The sequence below is a fragment of the Pieris rapae genome, chromosome 5 (assembly GCF_905147795.1).
Source record: "Pieris rapae chromosome 5, ilPieRapa1.1, whole genome shotgun sequence".
Lineage (NCBI taxonomy): Eukaryota > Metazoa > Arthropoda > Insecta > Lepidoptera > Pieridae > Pieris > Pieris rapae.
The window spans coordinates 6,776,452-6,801,687 of NC_059513.1; the positions used below are offsets into that span (position 1 = coordinate 6,776,452).

Sequence of the window (25,236 nt, forward strand, 5' to 3'; positions counted from 1 at the left end):
ATATAAACAACATAAGATTGAGTACTTAATCATGTTAACATTATTTCGTATCAAATGGAAATTTTAATGAAGTGGGTGTGTCATAATACATTTTCAAAAAAAACTTAATTTGTATGACATTTAATTTTAGATAATGACTTTAAGACGAATTTAAAACTTAAAATTGTATACTCTTCATGAGTTTTATACGATTTATATAGCAAATATGCGATGTATTTGGTATATTATACTTTGGAAAAATGAAACTTATAATATTACACAAGAGACAAGATTTTTCATACACAGAATAAAATTAAAACAAACTTAAGTCTGATTCTGACAAAGTCCAGACCAGTCTATCCAGTCTGCCCTTTCCCGCCCTAATCTTGACCAAACCTTTGCCTGTAACTGATCTATTCCATCTTTCTATCTGTTTTACTGTCTGAAGTTTTTTCCTTCATGCAATTTTTTATTATTATTATTATTATATTACGTTAGTTAGCTCTTCAGACTGCATTGCCAACAGCCCTTATTCACGCAAAAAATAATATGATAGTGTGTGGGTACAGACACAGGTAACTAAGATACCTATAATCTTATAATTATCACATTTCGATGGTATGGACGTGTTCAACTCAGGCGCAGGACCTAACATTTCCATACTCACCTAAAGCACTGACACTGTCAACTCTCGAACTTAAAAGTATCTTTGATGATATGTTTTATTTAAAATTCGGCCCTACTCGACATTTGACACTAAGGGCCTGTTTCACAATGTATGGATAAAGTGTCAAATAGCTATGCAACACATAAATTATTCGAAAGATAAAAGTTCCAAATGAGATACTTCGAATTTCATGACGTATAGCGCTATCTGACAGTCGTGAAACGCAAAAATACTATTTATCCTACCAATAAGTAATAAATAGCTTATTTTGAACTTATCCGGACATTGTGAAACAGGCCCTAAGACAAACAATTAGATTGTTTGACTAGCTTTTACTAACTTCTAAAACAGCTTTTTTAGAAAAAATAATTTTACAAATAAAATTTGTCACTTCTACATAAATTTCATCGAAACATTTTCTTCAATTAGGGCAAGAAATAATAGACAAAGTAATTTACTTAGTTTCTGGTTACTCTTGTTCAATTTGTATTAAATATCAAAATCAACATAAAATTCTCTCAGCGGTTAGACCATAATGGAATGGATAAATAACATAATGGAGACCCTGGTCAGCTTAATGTACAATTTTACCAAACCATTTTTCTCCATTTTGCCGGTGGCTGTCACGCGATGCAATTTACACTCGATTATAACAAATCTTTGCACCTTTTTGAAAAATGTTTAGATCTAAGCGAAAAGATGGCAATAAGAGACATAGATACACTAAGCAGGGATTATATTTACTACAAATAGGACAGTAATTCGGCAGTATTTCAGTACCTTAGCTTTAATGTGCCTGATGGGTACGTCAGAAAGCGATATCGTCCGCCGTTACTTCAGTGCTGAATTAGAACTTACCCTCTGAAAACTACACATGATTCGGTGCATTAATTTACTTAACGAAATACATAGCTTTAGGGACCTTTTTCATTGTTGAGTAAGCTGGCAAAAGTTGCAGTTTTTAGTATGTAATTTCATGTTTGTTTTTTTTTTATTATTTATTTTGTTATTTAGGGTCACCTGTTAAGGCAGGAGTATTTTTATAAATAAAAAAATAAAAATAAAATTATAAAGAGATAAAGTTTGCGGTTGCGAGTTGAGATGAAGGCTTAAAACGCTTATAAACACTGCCTTAGCTGAGAGATATGATTGAGTCCTAGAGCTACTGTATAAAACCTGTTCGCGTCTATCTATCTGACTAATTACGGTAAATTCGAAAACTATTTCACAGAAATAGAAGGAAGGTTTATGTAATATAATAAAATTTGATTGAAGGTTGATGCATAATTAAATATTCATATTTCATACATTTTGTGTCATAAAACATTGGTTCAAATAAAAACTTTACGCAAGGCGTTGAATCTTTGCTTATTTATCATATATGTGATATATGTTTAGGTTATTATTGTGAATTCTTTCATATTTGAAATGGAAAATGAAAAAAAATATTATATCTTGGTATCATTGGAATTCATAAACTGTTTTATTATCATTCTAAGTTCTAGTTAATAAACCCAACTGCCATATTTATAACACACTCTATTGCATTAAATATTCTGTTTACCTTTAGTCCCTTATCTTGGTAAGAATTAACACGCCAGAAAGATCCCATTTCTCAGCTTTTTGTTAATATTTTATTATGACAAAGTGTTCTAGCGAAATTATATTATTCTGTTTATTATACTAGCGGTTTCATAAACACTCACAGCTCGGATTCTAGTATAGTGATTCCAAATTGAAGTTATGTCATGGAAATATTCGATTGACTTCGTTTCACGTTTCACATACGTGGACTTGATAAAAATTACATTGCATTAAAACTATAACAAGTGACTAAATTATTAACAATACAAACGATTAATTATAAATTAATTGTATATACTGGTTGGTTCTGTCTGAATGGATATATACCATACACTCAGAACCATACCAACAAAGTAACCTGGTATGATTGTGAGTGTATGGTATAGATATGTTTAAGTGCAATGTTGCTGGTATAGGTTAGGTGAGGTTTAGATTTTTTAGTTCCTCAAGGTTCAAGTTAATGGGTCCTTTTCTACATAAAACTTTTTCAGCACAAAAGCTGGCGTGGCAGAAATAGTAAACGGTTAAAATATATGTCTTTCCTGCAACTTTTGTTGATGTCACTCTTTGCAGAAGAGAATCTTAGGCCGTGGGGTTCAGGCACAGATGCCAAATAATGATTTACGTCGACGTCTAGTAGATAGTACCGGTGACCCAAGAACTGGTGTTTTCATCGCTCAACTAATGAGTACCGAAATACAGCGAGGAAATACTGTCAGAATTAAGGTACACTGCTACGGGACCAACCTTTTAAAAATAGTTTTAGTTTTGTATCTATATGTTTTCAATTGTTATTATTGATACTATTAATGGGAAGAATGTTGTAAATAAAATCTTTGGAACTCAAATTCATGAAAAATAAAAGGCAGATTAGAAAAAACTACTGCTCATATATTCGAAGTTACACTTTCATTAACAATGATCACAAAAATGTTTTGTCTGCACCGCGTGTTACCATTCGCATACAAATATTAAACGAAGTTGTATGAAAACGATTAACTTGATTATCTATATTATTTACATTAAAATTCGCAATTATAACTTTTACATTAATTTTATACATCGTATTAATTTACATAATTTACAAGTTACTTAACAACATTTTGGTCAATGCATTTATTTACTATATTACTTTGGTATTAACAATACTAGCAAAACATTGAAAATAACCTTCCTATAAACTAAACGTTTTAACGATAACAATGACTAGATGATTAATTTATTAATAGACATTTGCGGTTTCATTATGATGGTTATACACACTCTTTGAAAGCGAGAATCTTCCTCATGCCCTTGTGACAGGACAATAGTACACTCATATTACTAATTAAGAACATCAAAATCCTTTTAATCCGCCTTATAATGAAATTTATCGTCGAGGGTGTATAACCGCCATATGTGTGGTTGTTTTACATTAAACTTTACAAAAATTCATATCTCCACGTAACAGAGGCCTAATTTCCATTCTAATAATTACGTTTTAACATCAATTATTTAAAAGAAGCGTTTAACGTAATAAAATAATTAAAAAAACATTGCAGAAAGAAAATCATCTGCATTAACAATATTATATTATGTTTTTCTAACCTACTTGGTGTTTTGAAAATCTAATAGGAATTTAATTAATGTCTATAGTTCAATATAGGAACCTAAGTACTTCTAATTTTTGGGATAGATTTAATTTTACTAATAACAACAGTTTCGTTAAATTAAACAGTTATTTTTGTATGAAATACCACAAAATCCCGTGTTTATAAAATGAAATGCTCGTGAAAAATATTTAAGGATCACAAGATTTGATTCATCTATTTCTTGCACGCTTGTGATATCGCTTGTATAGATAAAAAAAACTTTGTATTTTCCTACAAAAAAACCCATTTTGAACCCAATTCTAAAAATCTCTTGATTATTACCCATTAGATGAATTTAACATAACATAATTTGCTCCGGTGTAGAATTTTAATGCTTTTTAATATAAAAACATGCTTAAAATATTTACCAATTAATTAAACCGGTTTTAAATTAGCAGATTGTGTTGCGCATAAATTACAACAATAAGTATATTTTTCAAACGAAAATATTGTGTGTTATTAGCGTATCTCTGATTGCAGACAAAAAACACATCAAACTTCTAAATGGCGGAAGCAATTTAAAATGATCGTGTTTTTCACAAAAGGAACGTTTAAACTACGATGTAAACAATTTTAATCACAAGATGGTGACCAAATTGGTAAAACCTCCATTTTTCACAGTAACTTTTACTCAGAAGTTATTGCAAGTTTTTAAGTATTTTGGTTTAATACACATGAGTGCCATTTATATTAATATTACAGAGTAATGATGTTTTTAATTCAAACTGAATTAGCTCAAAAACACATCCCTAATTACAAAGCCCGTATTTAGAGTCTCGATAGATTCGTCTATTCGTCGTATAAAGCTTATGAACATTTGATTCATTTAGCAGCCTTTTGGCTAGATATGCGCCGCCCTATTGGCAGTTAGAGTATCAGTTCATATCAATGATAGTTTTATTATGATCTTATAAAAAGCCTTACCAAGGTAAGTGTAAAGTATACAGAGCAACGTCATTCTAACTTAGAATTCTGTGTCTAGTCTTCCGTTATATATAAACACTTCATATACCTATTGCGGTTCTACAAGCAATGCGAATTATAACAATTTTGTTCAAATAATGAAATATTCTCTTTCACCGAATTAGAGGCAATCTGAATCTTGCCCTTTTACTTTTCTTCTTCTTCTTCTTTTTGATCTGGAGTTGAATTATTTAATAAATTGTAATAATACACATTCGTTTTAATTCGGTAAAAGGTTCTGATTTTCGCGCAAACAATGTATATATTATAGCATTCTAAATATTTACTAAGGCCGCATACTTAACTTTATATTAATTATTATGACTAGATATACTAAAAATATATTATATACATTGACCCTTTGGCAAATAAGAGTAAATAACATACTTAAAATAATATTCCGTTATTATTTCCATGACAGACAATAAATGGAAACAATTTTTAAAATATCTACAATATTAGCATCATAAGGTGTGGCTTTATTATTTGCATTAATCGATTGTCTATAGATAATTATCTGTTAAAAACCTCTTTAAGATAACTTTTTCCAACATAATATGATGCTTTAAAATGAGCCTTGGGCGCTCGATTGCTCGCCCGCGGCAGCATGCGCGTTTGTCTCGGCTGAGGCACGTCCACACTAACCGAGCTGCATCGCGCTCGCACTGTGTGGACGCGCCTAATGACTTTAAAGCGATATTCTGTTAATATTAATGAATTGAAAATGATTTAATTTAAATAATCAGTGACACGTAACAATTAAGACTGTGAATTTTGATATTTCCGGTCGCTAGGCGACAACGTTAATTTAGATATATAAACCTGATTAACTTAATAATATACAATAAGTTCTTGTAGATATTAAAGTTCCCACCAATCGATATATACCGACTGCATACATTATTTTAAGAATTTATCCGGTTATAATAAAAGAGGCCTTCTGAGTAGCTTGTGTGCATTTTTACTAATGAACTTATTGTCATTGTATTACAAGACTTGAATAACAAAAATTTTAAATACTTATTCCATATATATATTATACTAATTTATACTAAACGAAAATATATAAATAAATTGTTCCCATGACTCTCCTATTTTATATCCTCAATATATTATATACATTCATAACTTCTAATTAATAAAACTGAATAATCGAAATTTTTGTAGTGTTTTAGGCACTATTTAGACAGCCATCAATATTAATATCTTAAAATCAAGCTTTACTTACGCTATTTTTTATAAAAATTACAAACTATATCGTTTAGTAGGTAACAATTTTGTCTAATCTAAAGGAGTGTATAATTTAAAAGGTTTGTGATAAACAATTTTCAGAATTAGCAGAAATTTATCAAGTGGGTATATTATATTATATAGAAATGATTGTTTTACATACACCTAATTAAATTTAGGTTATAATCGATGGTTTTGTTAAAATCTCGTTATCTATCGTAAAAGTTAAATAAAGTTTCTTCATACGACATACGTTAAATTTTATAATTAATGTAAACAAATGTTACTTGTCATCAATATGTCAATTTGACATGTCCGTCCTTATGGAACATAGACTAAAGCTACATTTTTCTTTCTAGATGGAACATTAAACATGGCAGCAAATACAGGTAATCTTTAATCTACGTTTTATAAGGAAGCACAGGAAGTTTGAAATAACTCAGCCTTTGACACATACGGTATAACATCAATGATACATTGCTTCTAGTCATTATGAACTCATTATAATCACGTCAGAAAACAATTGTAATTAATTTGCATAATTGCGTGTCGTTTTAAGGTCGTACAAGGATCTTTTGGTTTTTATTACAGTCTTATTGCGCAGAATGATCAATCTTCGGTCTTGGAGAATAGGGTTTAATTTAACCACCGTTTTATTTCGAGATCTACATCTTCAAAAGAAACAATCAATCTGATCAAACGGCACAAGCAAGAGTCCTAATGTTGTAAATCTTTATTTTAGCCTTTACAGCTGACAAAATCCCTAAGTAGAAGGCTGGTATGAATTCGTCAAATTTTGAGTTTACACATTCCTCTATCTATGCATTGTAATGAGAAATCCGCTCAGCAAAAAAAATACATAGTAAGAATTTTGTAATATGTGGTAATTTTTTTGCCATTTTGGAATCGGTCACAGATTTTACAGGTATATAAACCATCAGGTTCATAATTTAATATCAAATGTCACCAAGACAAATATTTATTAAGTCTTTCAGTTGTAAATCATAACTTAAAAGTAGCTATGATCATGACGATAGAACACATGCAAGTTACACTAGTAACTATGTCCTACGAGTCTATTATCAGGTCTATTATCTGTGACGTTCACAAAACTGTATTTCAAACATTTATTTTAGCTACATAGATCAGCTAACAGTGCATTAATTAAATAAAATACTGCTTTTCTCAAAGTATGGCTATCATTTTATGTCTAGTTTTGAGTTGTCATTACAGGAGAGTATACGATCTTCAGCATACTTAACCCGTGTGGATTGAGAATAAAATATAAAATTATGCGTTAATAGCAGTGTTTTATTTAATAAATATATATTTAATCGACGTAAATATTACAACTAAAATAGAACCACTAACTAAGTCATACGATATTCATAAGTGATATATTTTTAATTTAATTGGTTCCTTGTAAACATGAACGTTTGTTTAACATATAAACAAATCTAATGTTGGCTAAGCGTCTATAAAGCATCCAGGTCCTTTATTCACTAACACTTCCGAAACTTGGGAACAGCGAACTAAACTGCGGCCTCTCCGCTCATCCGGGGTAAACATTTCACATTTCAGCACTTAACACCAATATAAATTAGTAAAAAACAGTCGGTAAAGTCATCGAAATGTTTTCAGTTTTTGAATCTGTAATACATTTTAATTTGCCATTGTTTTATTGTACAATACATTTTTTATTATAGCGAATGTTTGCGTCCTTGTGAAAAACAAAGAAACAACTATTAGATGTTATATATACTTCTGAAGGCATGATTGCATTTTTATGCTTTCTTGTTACTATTTATTTATATGTGTGTTTAAAATTGTGTATTTAAAACAATTCAAAGCTCAGCAGACGATTCTCAACATGTATTGTTAGCCTTTTGTTGTTATGAATCCGATTATTACACAAATGATTTAAAAAATTAACGAACTAAAATCGCACGAAAGTCTAAAATAACTACTTTCGTCTAAATGAAGAACTAAATCATACTAATGCTGTAATAAGTATGTTGTAATAGTTTTTTTTTATTAGAATTACGTTTGAACAGTATTTTAAAGTGTTAAACGACTTTAAAGATAGTGCTTTGTTGATGCTATCTACCGGTGAAAGAGTTTACCCGTGGTCGGGGTGAGGGGTTGAGGGAGCAGAGTAGCGTCGAGTTCAGCACAGCAGTTCGGAGTTGGGCGGTACTCAGCTGGGCAGGGGCGGGCGGGGTGCGGGGCCCGCGCTCTCAGGGGCGGAGTGCGCTCGCACCGTTGACGGACTCGCTGGCCAACCATGTGTAGGTGGCATAGTTCTGAAATTGTAACGAAACAATATAATATCATTTCATTTGTTTTATTTGCTGTTTGATTTTGTATTTATTATTAAATGCTACTTTAATTTGAATAGTTAATTGAGCTTGCAAAGTTTACCTGGCATATGGGGAAATATTAACTGCAGGGGGCGTTGGCACAGCTGCTGCATCTGGATGGAGAAAGTTCCGCCTTTGCTCAGCTCGCTCCCAGCACTGTTGTATACATCGAGCCATCATATCTGGTAGGCTGTTTACTTGCTCCTGAAATTATTGTAATCATAATTATACGTATACCTAAACCAGGAACCACAATATGTATTGGTGAAAACTGAACACAAATTCGTGGTTTATATCGCATTCCGTTCTACGCCCTTGATTTGAGAACTGGCAGTAAATGTAAAATTAGATTCATTTAATGTATATTTATTTTTTTTGACGTTCATAAGTGTACATTATGTTACCTATATGAATAAATAATTTTTGACTTTTTGGTTCTAAAGCAAGCAGGTATCCTCAGGATGTTTTCCTTTACCATTCAAGCGAATGTTAAATTTGGACATAGGAAGAAAGAAAGCCATTGGTACATGCGGGGCTCGAACCTACGACCTCAGGGATAAGAGACGTACGCTGACGCCACTAGACCAACAGTGCTTATTGTTACCATGGTAACAATATTCTTTCCACGATGACAACAAACAATTTAAATCCACGTTTTATAATGGGGTCATTTATGTAGTATTTAAAGGGAAAGTATGATATTAAAACATATTCGTATTTATTGTTGAAAATGTTATATGGGAGAAAACTAAATAAATTATTATTTATACTGATGAGTTATTTATTAATACTGATTCTTTAATTAAAGTTCTACGTGCATAAATATGGAAGAAATAAAAATGTTTAAGATTTTCAGTTCGCATTTTTGTTCTCAAATCAAACAAAGAACATACCTGCAGTGTAGATAATTTTTCTTCTAAACTAGTCAACCTCTCTTCTATACTATCTTGTCTTGAGCTCATGTCTGATACAATCTCGTAGACGGTATTCTGGGTCTGTAACAGAAAGGGGTCCTACTATCAATCGCATTGCAGCTCCATACCCATCGATATTATAAGTCGTGGTTACTTGTTCAGTGTTACATTTGTGTGCGTGTTTGATAGCCGTCCGACGTCAAAATAAAAGACTCATGAAATAACTATAATATTGAGAGACGGCTCGGAATGATTAAAAGGCAATACTCTGCCCAAAATGTCTTAATGTACTGTTCATTGGTAAACCTAGAATTCTGTTAAATTGGTCAGCGTTTCAAAGACGTGTGTATTTATCGTATGATTATGTCAACATTGTTTTGGTTGTCAGTTTATCTTATAATAATAATAATCTTTAAAATTAAAAAAAAAATATTTAATTTGATAAATTTTTTCACTGAATCAGGTAAGTATTTAAAACGGTTTTTTAACTTATACACCCGGATTTTATATTAATTATTTAGTATTTAAGATAAATATTTGAGATTATAAGTATTTAATAAGTTTGTGAGGCACGAGTCGGCGATAAAATCTACTCTTTATTATATTTGAAATATCAATTTAATATACTCATTTGACCTCTCAACAAAATTATTAAATACTTTTGAGTAAACTGATTCAGATATTGTTACAGTTAATCTATACACGTGATTCATTTCAAGTTAAATAAATCATGTGGAATTATTTTAATAATATAAAACCATGCAGGCTACTTTATCTAATTTCGTCTACTGCAGGGGGCATGCTTTGCGCTATAAATGAGCCTCACTACGATGGCGTGGAATTTAGCGTTATATAGATAGGTGCGAGGTCTTTTTCGTAGATATATTACGGCGTTATGTGCGTTAAAGATATACTTATTGTGTGCTGCCATCTGTATTCGATATGTGTCTAAATAGACATGGCTTAGTATAAGATACGGTTTACAAATCCTAATTTTTCTCTTCTTTGTAGTTTGCGGAACAAAGTGCTTCTAACTGTCTAAATGAAGGTGTATGGAGTAGCATAGCTTTCTAACTGTAGTCAAAAGGTTTTGAATTACCTTAGCCATGTCTGTTATTGTATTTGCGTTGTCCATCAGTTTTCTCTGGTCCATCTTCACTTTCCTTAACCTGAAATACCAGATTCTTTATATTATCATTTATAAGATACTACAGTAGGATTTTTTTGCTCCAATTTTACATACATATTCATACAAACATATTTGATTTGGATACTCAGTGCTAATTCTAAAGACTGATCTACCCTTAGATCTTCTAACCGACGCAATTTTGATTCTAAAAAAGCAGCGAGGGCAACCTAGTAAGCAATCGCAGTATGCGAAAGACGACATCAAATTGATACAACATTGATTAACGTCATCTCTTGCCAGGAATCAGCAAAATTCCTCTGAATCTTCAAACGCCCCCATATCCTTTTAATGAAATGACGAGTACCTATTTGCGTAAACCAAATATAATATGCCAATACACTTACGCGTAAATAGCTAATAAAAATTTTCTTTGATGAGTCCTTACTCGACCTGGGTCCACCCTTTTCACACGCCGAGTATGTTTGTATATTAACCACGTTTCCCGCAGAACATTTGCTGCGGCATTTTTCAGCTGAAATTTCATAATCAGAATGTCGCTATAGTTAGGAAATTGTTGAGTTTTGGACTACCATTATATATTTATGGGTTCACACAGTGCGGTTAGTACCTAAAGCTCACAAAATCCTATGGAATAATCATATACTAATTTCGTGCTACCATTGACTCATAAATTGTTACTCTGTATTTTTTCAATTGGTTTTTTTCATTTTGCAAGTATAATTTAGGTATAAATCCTAGCAAGACTCTAGTGCTAAGCTAAATGTATTTTCTATAATAGCCTAGAAATGTCAAAATTTAGATTTATGTATCTGTGTAACGCTTGGCTTGGCTACTCGTGTATGAAAGACCTAGCCCTTTTTGAATAACTAACGACTTGAGCCTTGAAAATAAGCGGGGTCTACATATTAGTTCTTACCTCACAGGGTACATTGTATTAAATTTACCTTTTTTGTAAGTTGCGTTTCCATCATGAAGTTATGCACATGTTTCTCCGCTCTAGTTAACTCTAACTTTCTTGATGCAACGGTCACTAATAATGCTGTGCATCCTGCCCCCTGTTAATTAGATTACAATGATTGTGATGAGCCGACATCAATAATACTTACTCTTTTAGTAAGTTGTGTATCCATCATGAAGTTATGAACGTGCTTCTCAGCTCTAGTTAATTCTAATTTTCTTGAAACAACCGCGACTAATAACGCAGTGCATCCAGCTCCCTGTTAAGTGAATATCTTAATGTAATGCAAGCGAATGTGTAAGAAGCATTCAAGAGCATCTCTAACACATTCATTGCCGCTATCTTTGATGGAAACGGTCATTGTTATACTCACTCAATCACAAGCTTTATCTTAAAGAAGTTTCACAACTCAACATATATTAGAATTCGTTAGTGTTAAAGCATTGAATGTGTTAAAAGAAAATGCGTTATCGAGGCTAGAAAAAACAAAATTATTTATTCAATAATTTATTTAGTCGCGAGGATAATAGACACAATTTTGTCAGAAGACTAAATAAAACATGCATTAATATGAAGCGTAAAGTAAAATTATTTTTTTATTTTAATTTGCATCGATCACCCTCATCTATAACAATGTCATCAATTAGTTTATGTTAACACTTTTATAATTAGTATTTAAATTAGTGCTATATTAAAATTTTCCTAATGAAGTATGAAAGTCGTTTTCTATGCCAATTTGTCCACGAAAAACGATGTTTCACACTTTTAACATTACACAAGAAGAAAAGTTAGAATTTGTGATTAAAATCCAATCTGTGCAATTATGTCTAATAGTGCGAATTCACTCCAATATTATTCGAACTACCATACCGTCCGACAACCCCATTATTACTATAAGAGGTGCTACACCACACACTTTATAAAGATTTTAGGAAAAGTGAGCCATTTTAAAAATAAATTTATTGTGCATTAGTGAAAGTCATGTGAACAGAGCAAGAGACAGAAGAGAAATGAAGCATTCCATACTACTGAAGACTAAAATTAGCTGGCTTTAACAGGGAAATGGACGTTTGATTACTTTAAAAACGATATTTACGTGTTATTGTGTTTTGCTCAACTCTAAAACAATTTTCACATGTAAGTGTACATCAAATGTGTCACGGTATAAACTTAAACATGATAATGTTTTATATATAGTATTACATAATATAGTTTCGGCATTGTTCTGTGAACATATAGTGAACATTTATTACATCGATATTGGTTAGCGTTTCTTATACAGAGTATTGACTGAAATGAAACAAACATCAAATCAATTCTGTACATACATATAAAATATCTTTTGTCAGTCAACACAACGACTATTTTATTAAACTTACCATAATACCGGTGCTTACGGCTATACCTCGCCCACAATATGTGTTTGGCACAATGTCACCAAAACCAACGGAGAGAAAAGTAATTGCGATAAGCCACATCGCATTGAGCAGATTAGCATGTTCTTCGTCGTGAAACCTTTTGAAAATAAATGTAATTTCTTTACTTTGCGAACAATATATTTTGCAAAATACCAATCCTGAATGTGTCCCTACCTCGTGTACGCAAGCAAGTCAACAGAATCGAAATAAGGAGAAATCGTAGGAAGAAGGAGTAACAACGATCTAGAAGAGTTTGACTTTGATTATAACACTGATTTCAGTATGCATTGGTATATAAAATGGCTCACCTTTGCCGATGTTAGAGACATAGCAAGATCCGATAGCATCTTGCCTTGCCTTAAGTATTTTAAGCTGTCCTTAATATTGCCTACCACATTTCATACATACCACCATACCGCAGGTGAGAGTAATTCCGCGACCGCAGTATGTGTTGGGTACTATATCGCCGTAGCCGACACAAAGGAAGGTAATAGCCGTCAGCCACATAGAGTTTAGCAAATTGGCATGGTCTTCATCGTGGAACCTGAGAGCCAAAACGCCCGACAAGAACCACATGGTAACCGAATGAACAACCAATTTATGTGAAGTATTCAATTATTTTTTTAGTTAATATATCATTTTAATATTGTGAATTAAATTTGGGACATCACAATTTTGGCATGCCTTTCAACAATGAACAGAAATTTATCTACATACTAACACGATTTTGGTTGATACAACGTGCAGTCTAAACACTTTGACATAAACCAATTATATATAGCCATGCTTTGATACCAATTAGAACGGGGCTGCAACAGACAACACGGAAGAAGGAGCCGTAGCAGGAAGAAGGAACGCAAAGAGAATATAAGCCTGCCGAGTCTGATATCCATATAGTGATGACATTAGTGCTATTTAACACTGTAGATTAAGCAAATAATAGAAACTATAATATAGTCAAGTATACTGTGCCGAGCGTTGATAAAGTATCAATCATCACTCGTGAAGCGTAATGTTGATCAAGCATTATTTACAAACGAATGTATCTTGTGTGCGGTAGCTTTAATCAGACGTTTCACAACACCGATTTTTTTATTATACAGTGAATTCTAAATCTAACACATAATATTCTAGAATATACATAAATGTTCTAACACGTTAGCTACATTTGCAAAAATAGTCAAAGTCAAACTCTTGTCTCTCATTGCGTTGAATAACAACTACGTTTCTTGAAAATTCAAATAAAGGTAAAGAAAACACAGACAGGGATAAAAAGCAAAACAAATGTCTCCACACCACAATACATAAGCATCATTCCCGTATAGGCGATACATCATTCGTACACCGGTCGTGAAAATGAAAATGAAAGTAAATGAAAGCCAAAATACTGATGATACATAAGTGCTTTTGTTACATGTATGACTAAATGAAACCATTAATGATATTTTATATCAATTTATTAGCTTATACACTTTATTTCACATTGAGAATTGTCGTATTACTGACCTTTCGCATTGTCGAAGCGTCCAACTCGCTATTATCCATAGCGATACCATGAATACGAGTAACACGGTGCCAGGGCATATGGTCATTAGAGTCTTCAATACAAATCTGGAAATCATTTTCAAAAATCTGTTAATAAATGTCAGTTCAATCAATTGCCACAGATAAATCAATGAGTTGGGCAAATCTCTCAACGGTATAGAAATGAAGTTACTTAATGAGTGAAGCGCAAATTTAGATGTTCGCTGGGAATATCTCAAATTTTCTAATTGACGTATAATAAACGTATGAACTTGAACCGAAGTAATATTGAGGATACTTATACTGAAGTTTTCGTTGAAACATTGCTGCGCCAGCAAATTCTACTTAACGCAAAGTACGTACGACGTATACGTAAATCGCCCTTCTGTCTTTGCTGTGATTCATTTGTTTTGCGATAAATATTAAATATAATAGCGATATTGTACTGGATATATAATAATTACATACTTATTATTACATATAATTACAGACTAATTTCCAGACAAATTAAGCGTACAAAAACACCAAATTATCGGTAAATTATATTTTCACATTTGCAGCTGCAAGTAGGAAGGTAATTATTTATTCAAATTTATAATTTCATAAAATGCCTAGTCAAAACTCGTTTAAAACAGTTTTCTGTTGATGGCAAAGGTGTTTTGGAGAGATTATTAAATTACCTTGTGTTAAAATTAATTCTATTGAGGGCTCCTATACTCCTCGAAGAAGCGTCTGTGAACAGCTTGCTATGAAGTAGCATGACTCTGCATATTAAATAAAGCCGTAGAAACATTGGAAGAGACAGAGTGACGTCATAAGGTACCTGTAACGAGAAAAATTCTTCTTGTAAAAATATTACGTACGTGAACTTAAATAAAGTTCAAAAGTCGAGGTCAAGCAAGATTTGAATAATTATAATAAAATGTTGTAACATATAAAACACAAAAAAATATTCTTAAGAGCGATCAATATTAATATCAATCATTTGCGGTTAGTAATCAGTTTAAAAAGCTACATATAATCAATTTTAGAAGTTGGTTAAACATAACACTTACGAAATTTTTTTCATAAATTTTAAGTAATTTTTCGCTTGTTATTTTAAACAATAAAGAGAAATATTTTATTAAATTGCAGGTCAAATACCGCGCAACTCATGCTTTATTCAGGTGTATAAAAAACAAATGGAACTTTAATTATTTATAAATATTACACCACTCGTAAAATATTTAATAATATTTTACTGAAATTATGAGTCATTATAAACAAAGAAATTCGATATTCAAATGATCGATGAAGAGTGCGATCGTCAACTCTCTCATTCCAACTGTGCTCTAACGACTTATCTTTCTAAGTTGCTCTACAACAAGCACTTTCTCAATGGTGAATATAAAGTAATTTATGAACTAACATACAAATAAACAACGCGTCTCAAGCGCAAAAATTCAGCGATACAGACATCCCAATACAGGGTTTTCATAAAAGTTTTCATCAATGTCATAATAGCTTTAATTTTATAATTACCACAAATATATCATAGCAAAGAATATTTTAAGATACAACAGTACATTGTAGTCATTGATTATTTGGCCTTTTGGACTTTCACATATAATTACGTATTGCAAATTGGGTTATTTACAAAGGATTACAAAATTAAACATTTACCATGCTTGGACACAAACACTCAATCAGTTTGCACACAAATACAGACCTCAATTTGTTTGTATATTGTGCCCTGGGAGAAATAAAATTAATGTTAGGAAATCATAATAAACAAAAAATATATAAATTAAAACTTTGTATGATAAGTTTTATGATATGTATGAAATATTACAATAACCGTTTTTGTTTTATATATATTAAAATATCAAAATTTTACGAGTTTCGCAAAAAATATAATGCGAAATAAAAACGCCATAATATATGAATGCATTATTTATTTTTAATTAGAATATATGAATTATTTTCATTTAATATAACTTTAAAGATAATAAGGAAAATCAATTTTTATTCTATTTTCAGAGACTCGATAATGCATTTAGAAGACTTTAAATAAAATCATTTTACTCGATTGTCCTTTGAATTTATTCGACGGCGGTAGTTGAAATTGAATTGTGTTCTTTTTTTAAATTATTGAATCCATCTTTTGCACTTACAACTTCAACCCCAATGACGCCTCCTTTATTGGCCAGCTTGGTTGTCCACGTGAAGGTATACTGTCCTGGTATGGGGTGAACGGCACAGATGCTTAACTCGAGACCGATTTGTGCTATTCTTTGCCACGTCATGGCTATCCGCCAATCGTCAGCACAGTTGTCTATCATAAATAACTGAAATGTTTTAATTCATAATTTAATATTTATTGTCTTAGTCTTAGGGTATTTTGTAAAGAAAATTATAATTCTTCTCGTATACTATCGTAACTTTCGCTGTAAGCATATTTACGTAGGGTAGTTGAAGAGTTGCGCTGACTATGAGTTTTATATGTCCTTAACGTATTGGATTTAATATACGGGACTACTTACTCTCCACTCTATGCACATGTTTTACGTTAAGATTTTCAAAGCAGTTGGTTTTATATATTCAATTTGATAATCTTAATAATATATTATATAAATCTCCTGTCACGATGTTTGTCTGCGATGGACTCCTAAACTACCGAACCGATACCAAATTAGCACACCGTGTGCAGTCTGGTCCAACTTAAGAGACAGGATAGCTTAGATCTTTAATAATTATAGTCGCAATTTTATTTTATAGCAAATTATTTGTTTATTATTTGATACAATTCTAACAGATGGCGCTGTGTTAAAAGTACCAACGTTTCACATAAGTTCTACCGATTCCCTTGAATAGTTTACTACTATGTAATATAATAAAAACCTTAGCCACAGCAACGCTTGGCCGAGTCTGCTAGTTTTATATGTATAAATCAACCTCTTGAATTATTCTTGTCAAATGTCGATTACGGAAAATGTATCTTTTTTTATAGTATTGTCTTTTATTTACATAACTTTTACACATTTAAAGAAAAACACTTTTTTAACGGATTATAGATATGTATTATTATATTTAAACTTATAATTATTTGTACATAATTTTAAATTTAAACCGACGTTTCGCGTGCTTTACAGCGTGCGTGGTCACGGTGACTGAAGACAAAGGTGTTAAATGTCAAAAAGTATTACAGCTGCAGAAAATGTTGTGTTATCTGTATTTATTTCCCCGGAGTTGGTATCGACTAAAAGATGTATGATGCAAAAACCCTACATCTTTTAGTCGATACCAACTCCGGGGAAATAAATACAGATAACACAACATTTTCTGCAGCTGTAATACTTTTTGACATTTAACACCTTTGTCTTCAGTCACCGTGACCACGCACGCTGTAAAGCACGCGAAACATCGGTTTAAATTTAAAATTATGTACAAATAATTATAAGTTTAAATATAATAATACATATCTATAATCCGTTAAAAAAGTGTTTTTCTTTAAATATCTTTTTTTAATTACCACTGGCCATTGATTAAAAGGGGACTGGCTCTAGTCACATAATGCTTACTTTCTTTTATTAGTGTCATTGTGTTGTAGCTTTAATTTGTTTGCATTACTCGATAACAGATGGCGTTATAAGCAACGAGTGTCGTGCAATGATCGTAAACCATTTAACTCGTGTGTATTTTAAGTAATTTTGTTGAATGCTCACCTTAATAAAACCCAATATAATTACCTGTATTTCTAAAGCATGGTACGCGACGATTAGGCCAAGTAAGATCACAGTTGACATTGATATAAGAGTTTTGAGTGCCTGAGAATATATTGAAGCCTGAAATCATAACAGTTGTTATATTAGTAACAAGTTTGGCTTAAAATGTGACTGAATATATATATTACATATGAATCATTAGAAATTTATTACTTTTTATTTAATTTTGAAACGTTTATCTATATGAGGAGCCATTGATTTTTATTCTTGGAGAATATAAAACATACAAGTGTTTTGAAAAAGTTTTTTTTAATTCAAATTAAATTCCATTGATAAATGATTAATAATTGGTACTGTAGCTAATGGTGAACAAAATTGATTAATAAAACTATTAAATTATTCATTTGTTTAAATTGATTATTTAACGAGACGAATTCGTGTTTATAAACTAGTATTTTAATTAAAAAATTATATATCCTATATATCCTTACCTTACTATACACACCGGCACTAGATAACTCATTTTCTATAACCATAATAATTATACCAAACATTCCCATCACTAACGCGTAATCACTTATTCTTTTTCGCTTTTCAAATAATGCCTTTCTCCTACCTAACCTGAAATTAAAACAATATTAAATCAAAAAATCCTTTCATAATCTGAAATCTGACAATGATAAGTTAAGTAAGCACGTTGTAATAAATATACCAATTTACAACTGACGGTAGATTCTTCAAAAAGTCATTTATTTATATTTTATTAAATATATTATTATTGCAGAAATCTTCTAACATTAAATGAATCTGTTCTATCCTCCTAAAATACATTCGCATGCTGTTTTGCCTATTTTTTAATTTTATTTGTTCATATTACATTTAAGTTTTATGGTAAAAAAACATAACAAAAACGTAATAAATTTGAAACTTATAATTCCAGAAACAAAACTTAATTTCAAAATGAGAATTTTGACGTACATAAACTAAAATTAATGTCGACAGTAACAATTACCGTAAAGGATGCAAACGGTTATCCATCTATAATCTGTCAGAACGCGCGTAAAAATAATGAAATATTTTATTCGAGGTTTGACGAACGTTGATACTAACATCAGATTATCATTTCTATTAAACGTATCTTGCAATAATAGCCTCTCTGTTAGGTTACCTTTTTTGTAAAGTCGAATAATTCGATCAATCTACAGATGGACCAACAATGTACAGTGTGCTATCAATAAAGCTTATCTGTGGATAGTAAGCGATGGCACGAACTCTATTTCGGACTGAATTAATATCTCTGCCACTGGGTATTTACAGTTAGACCCATATTAAATATCCTACAGAAGTAAATCCGATGTTATGGGAGATTAGGTAGTTGCATTTTTACGGCTATTTCGATGAAATTTTGATTAGACTTAGATAAAGTCTTCTTTCAATCATAATCATTTCCCACGTTATTTCAATAATCATAAGACAGTAGTTATGTACTCGTAATGCTAGTAGCTATACTTAATATAGTAATGTATATGCTTATGTATATCAATATGTAAGAAGAAGAAGGCAATTTTGATTTAAATCCGCTGTTGACTGCCACTTTTATACATAACAAACGTTCCTTTGACATAGGAGGAGTACATACTATGAGTAAATATATGCTATAGTCACTAATCTTTAAAACCCAAATGAAGAAAGAAACTTCGAATTAAAGGGAACTATTTGAGTTGATGGGAAATTCTATTTCTTTAACGCTCCAAGCGTTGTCTATTGAAGGATTACCAAACTAATTCAAGTGTCCTTCAAGAATAAATTAGGTCTTATAAGGTCACCGATTTCCGAGGCTTCTGGAAATGTGAGTGTTCATAGGCAGCGAGCACTTATCACCATCTCCTTTGTAGGACGTAATATGTGATTACGTCCTACAAAGGCTGCTAAGCCAAAATTAATAGTTTGATTGCCAATACAATTATATCGATCTTTGGTTTACAAGGTACCATTACATTAATTTTTAATATAAAATTATAGTATGGATAGAGTTGCAACATGTCATCAAGAATGAATTGGCTGAATTATTTAGAGCAGCTAATGCTTGTCTAAAGATGGATAAATCAATACCACACCATTCGCGATAAAATCAGGATAATTATAGTTTGGTATAAAATTCATCTTTAGTTAAACCATACATAGCTATAATATATAAGACACTAATGTTAATGTACTAAATTTTTCTAGAAAATTCTGTGCTTGGGTTTATATTAAATAAATAGTCTTCGTGTGTTTTCCAATTGGAATCAAGGATGGTTTATTTAAGATGTGTGTAGGGGTCAACGCTGGGTCTGCCAGATTAGTTATAATTTTATTTAATAATTATTTATTTACGTTTGAATTTTATAACTGTTTAAAAAAAACATTAACGTGTGCGGTAAGTAATTAAACACGTCAACCTGTCAGTCGTCGAGCGTATGATTTTTAATTTTAATAAATAAAATAGAGTTTATATCCAGTTAACCTTAAAAATGAAATTCTAACTAGTGAACATATTCAAAATGCAAATTTATATATTAACAACTTTTACAGATAATAAGCTTTTTTCCACCTAGTAATGTACATACGTTTTTAAGAAGTTAAAAACACTGGGTCACCATATAAACTAACTACAATATCTAATATGTATTTGTGAACGTGACCTGAGAGAAATGAATCAATTCTCTTATAAAAATATAAATTTCTTTAACCACATCATAGGAATATTGAAGACCATCATTTCAGAATTGATAGGAAGAACGCGGAATTCTAAATCAATAATATATCATTCAACCTTTGTGAATCTCATAAAAGAGCCTGGCTTGTTTCCAATACTTATAAGAAAGAGAATATTAATGTTCTTGTAGAGTTAACATTACCGCCGAAGCGGAATAAAGAAAAGAAGCTAAATTAAGACTCTAACATACGCCGATGACTTTGAGGATTTGACCTCTACTACAAACAATAATTTACTAACGCCATCTAGTCTAACAAAATAGTGCATAGTCTAACAAAACTACGTGAATACGAAACCAATTATTAGCTAAATATAAAAATTTATAAATAAATATTGGTCTAGAAAAAATGGTGGCTGCCAATTATTTAACTAGTACATACATGATTTTTTTACATGTTTAATTCGTTCTGAGGTTAAAACTTTTTAATGTCAGTATTGCTAAAATACCGAAACCGAGTCATCATCATCAGCTGACGATGGACTCTGATGGTTGGTACTGGATCTCGAGGATGGTAAGCAGTAGACATACCGTCATTGAGCTCGTTGTAATCAGCTCAGCGAAACGATACTAGAAATGTGACTATATGAACCTGATGATGGACTCCGAAGGTGAGTAGTGGATCTCGAGGATGGTAAGCAGCAGACATACCGTCATTGAGCTCGTTGTAATCAGCTCAGCGAAACGATACTAGAAATGTGACTATATGAACCTGATGATGGACTCCGAAGGTGAGTAGTGGATCTCGAGGATGGTAAGCAGCAGACATACCGTCATTGAGCTCGTTGTAATCAGCTCAGCGAAACGATACTAGAAATGTGACTATATGAACCTGATGATGGACTCCGAAGGTGAGTAGTGGATCTCGAGGATGGTAAGCAGCAGACATACCGTCATTGAGCTCGTTGTAATCAGCTCAGCGAAACGATACAAGAAATGTGACTATATGAACCTGATGATGGACTCCGAAGGTGAGTAGTGGATCTCGAGGATGGTAAGCAGCAGACATACCGTCATTGAGCTCGTTGTAATCAGCTCAGCGAAACGATACTAGAAATGTGACTATATGAACCTGATGATGGACTCCGAAGGTGAGTAGTGGATCTCGAGGATGGTAAGCAGCAGACATACCGTCATTGAGCTCGTTGTAATCAGCTCAGCGAGACGATACAAGAAATGTGACTATATGAACCTGATGATGGACTCCGAAGGTGAGTAGTGGATCTCGAGGATGGTAAGCAGCAGACATACCGTCATTGAGCTCGTTGTAATCAGCTCAGCGAGACGATACAAGAAATGTGACTATATGAACCTGATGATGGACTCCGAAGGTGGGTACTAGGTCTCGAGGATGGTAAGCAGTAGACATACCGTCATTGAGCTCGTTGTAATCAGCTCAGCGAGACGATACTAGAAATGTGACTATATGAAGCTGATGATAGACTCCGAAGGTGGGTACTGAGTCTCGAGGATGGTAAGCAGCAGACATACCGTCATTGAGCTCGTTGTAATCAGCTTAGCGAGACGATACTAGAAATGTGTTATATGAACCTGATAATGGACTCCGAAGGTGGGTACTGGATCTCGAGGATGGTAAACAGTATACATACCATCATTGAGCTCGTTGTAATCAGCTCAGCGAGACGATACTAGAAATGTGACTATATGAACTTATTAATATTTCATATTAAATAAATATTAGGTAATATTTACTATAATACCACTATATTTCTTTGAGTTTATTGAAAAAATAATCATTTTCAACGATTCGTCTTCCAGTTGAAATTTTAAATATTTTTCTTGGTTCTGAAACCTACGAGTGCAGCATGTTATATCTAAGCCCGAAAATGAAACCAAAGTCAATCAGACCCAGTACCCACCTTCGGAGTCCACCATCAGGTTCATATAACACATTTCTAGTATCGTCTCGCTGAGCTGATTACAACGAGCTCAATGACGGTATGTCTACTGCTTACCATCCTCGAGACTCAGTATCCACCTTCGGAGTCCATCATCGGCTTCATAAAGTCACATTTCTAGTATCGTCTTGCTGAGCTGATTACAACGAGCTCAATGACGGCATGTCTACTGCTTACCATCCTCGAGATCCGGTCCCCACCTTCGGAGACCATTATCAGGTTCATATAGTCACATTTCTTGTATCGTCTCGCTGAGCTGATTACAACGAGCTCAATGACGGTATGTCTACTGTTTACCATCCTCGAGACTCAGTATCCACCTTCGGAGTCCATCATCAGGTTCATATAGTCACATTTCTAGTATCGTTTCGCTAAGCTGATTACAACGAGCTCAATGACGGTATGTCTACTGCTTACCATCCTCGAGATCCAGTACCCCCCTTCGGAGTTCATCATCAGGTTCATATAGTCACATTTCTAGTATCGTCTTGCTGAGCTGATTACAACGAGCTCAATGACGGCATGTCTACTGCTTACCATCCTCGAGATCCGGTCCCCACCTTCGGAGACCATTATCAGGTTCATATAGTCACATTTCTTGTATCGTCTCGCTGAGCTGATTACAACGAGCTCAATGACGGTATGTCTACTGTTTACCATCCTCGAGATCCAGTATCCACCTTCGGAGTCCATCATCAGGTTCATATAGTCACATTTCTAGTATCGTCTCGCTGAGCTGATTACAACGAGCTCAATGACGGTATGTTTACTGCTTGCCATCCTCGAGACCCAGTACCCACCTTCGCAGTCCATCATCAGGTTCATATAGTCACATTTCTAGTATCGTCTCGCTGAGCTGATTACAACGAGCTCAATGACGGTATGTTTACTGCTTGCCATCCTCGAGACCCAGTACCCACCTTCGCAGTCCATCATCAGGTTCATTTAGTCACATTTCTAGTATCGTCTCGCTGAGCTGATTACAACGAGCTCAATGACGGTATGTCTACTGCTTACCATCCTCGAGATCCAGTACCCACTTTCAGATTCCATCAGGTATCAGGTTCAGCAACTTATTTTACTTGGTTGTACAAGTTGCACTTGAAACTTGACAACTCTAAATTTGAGTTTTGTTTGGGTAGGTACTTATATACATATACTTATAACATACAATAATTTCCGAAGTTCATGTCCTCGCCTCACTTGATATTTCTTTTTATATTTTGGCATTTCTAAAAAAATCCGCGGGTAAAAACTAAAATACGCAAATATTTAATTATTATTGGCTTCGACACACAAGCGTAGTCCTCCCGTCGCAAAGCGTTGAGGTGGACTGAAGACAAGTCGCATGCAGGGCTCGCGGGTGTGAAATTGCGGAGGGAAGCCCATTGCGCTTGAGTTTATTTACCTTTTATTACTTTCCATGCCCAGGAAACGAATTAATACAAATTTTTTTTTATCAAAATAATAATATGTGCTATATTTAATAATACGTGTAAGATTAAAATAAATCGCATAAACCGTTTTGGAGCGAATTTGTAATTTATGTCTAATCTACGGATCGATGGTAAATTTTTTTTTGGGAAATTGGTATTGCTTTTATCTTTTTGGATTTTATCAATCGATACAGTAGGCTTCAACCCACAATATATATTTTTTTCAAATGCATATGAGCGACAGTTCTTCCAACAATTTAATTTAAACTAGGGCTAGTTGACCGATTTGAGCACTGTTCAAGCCTTAAGTCTAAAAGCAAGCAATCTGCCACTTGCAATCGGTTATAAAGGACGACGTACCGTTGACGAATTTATAGCCCAAAAAATATATTTAGCGCAAATTAAGCTTTTTAGTAAAGAAGACTGAATCCCTGATCTTTCATAACAGCAATTAATTCATAGAAAAGAGGACCGTTATTTAAAAAAACATTTAAATAAAAATTATTTTTATAAGTATTGTTTGGGTCTTGTGATTAATGTACAAGCTCTCAAGCGGCGTGCCAAGTTTATTATCTATTGGTAACCACTCTGGAGACTGAAAGTAACAACATTATTAAGAGTAATAAACGAATTATTGAGAGCATTTTCCTTTGCGATTTAGGGCAAAATTAGGTTTCATTTGTTTAGGTAAAACAATTATCAATAGGTACACTGTAATATATATATATATATGTACTTGAGAGTCTGATCTTATTCGTAAACACAGCGAAAACAACGAGTTATAATTTTACACATACGTATAATGGGGATAATGGACATATTTTTTATGTATAAAAAAGCTGTCTTGACATGGAAAGAAGTTAGGATTTTGCGGACGAACGATTGCTAAGAAAACTGGTATTATTGTAACATAAAGAATTTATTACATCACTTATAAAGCTTTTAGCAATCTTGGTTCCAGCGAAAAGTCCGAAAGCGACCTCCAGAAACATTTATAAAAATAAAGAAAACAAAACAATGAAACAAGATTCGCTGAAACATTA

The 25,236-nt window shown here is 32.7% G+C and overlaps 1 protein-coding gene across 4 annotated transcripts in view; it reads right to left on the reverse strand.

The window, feature by feature from the left end:
- Positions 1–3,100: 3,100 nt before the first annotated feature.
- LOC111000566 (small conductance calcium-activated potassium channel protein) overlaps positions 3,101–25,236 on the reverse strand; it is a 152,463-nt gene continuing 130,327 nt past the window's right edge. The window contains exons 4-17 of one of the 4 annotated variants that reach the window (XR_006750226.1): positions 18,574–18,703; positions 18,107–18,202; positions 16,532–16,705; positions 16,087–16,110; positions 15,059–15,201; positions 14,361–14,465; positions 12,816–12,951; positions 11,423–11,533; positions 10,862–10,989; positions 10,428–10,497; positions 9,308–9,427; positions 8,476–8,618; positions 8,178–8,357; positions 3,101–7,704 (exon numbers count right to left, since the gene is read on the reverse strand). Coding sequence is in view for 3 of the 4 variants with exons in the window: in XM_045628304.1 (XP_045484260.1) it covers positions 8,252–8,357; positions 8,476–8,618; positions 9,308–9,427; positions 10,428–10,497; positions 10,862–10,989; positions 11,423–11,533; positions 12,816–12,951; positions 14,361–14,465; positions 15,059–15,201; positions 16,087–16,110; positions 16,532–16,705; positions 18,107–18,202; positions 18,574–18,703 (1,486 nt within the window). In the remaining variant the exon portion in view is untranslated. Of the gene's footprint in view, positions 8,358–8,475; positions 8,619–9,307; positions 9,428–10,427; positions 10,498–10,861; positions 10,990–11,422; positions 11,534–12,815; positions 12,952–14,360; positions 14,466–15,058; positions 15,202–16,086; positions 16,111–16,531; positions 16,706–18,106; positions 18,203–18,573; positions 18,704–25,236 lie in introns of all 4 variants that reach the window. The other 3 variants (XM_045628305.1, XM_045628304.1, XM_045628306.1) reach the window with 3 other exon arrangements.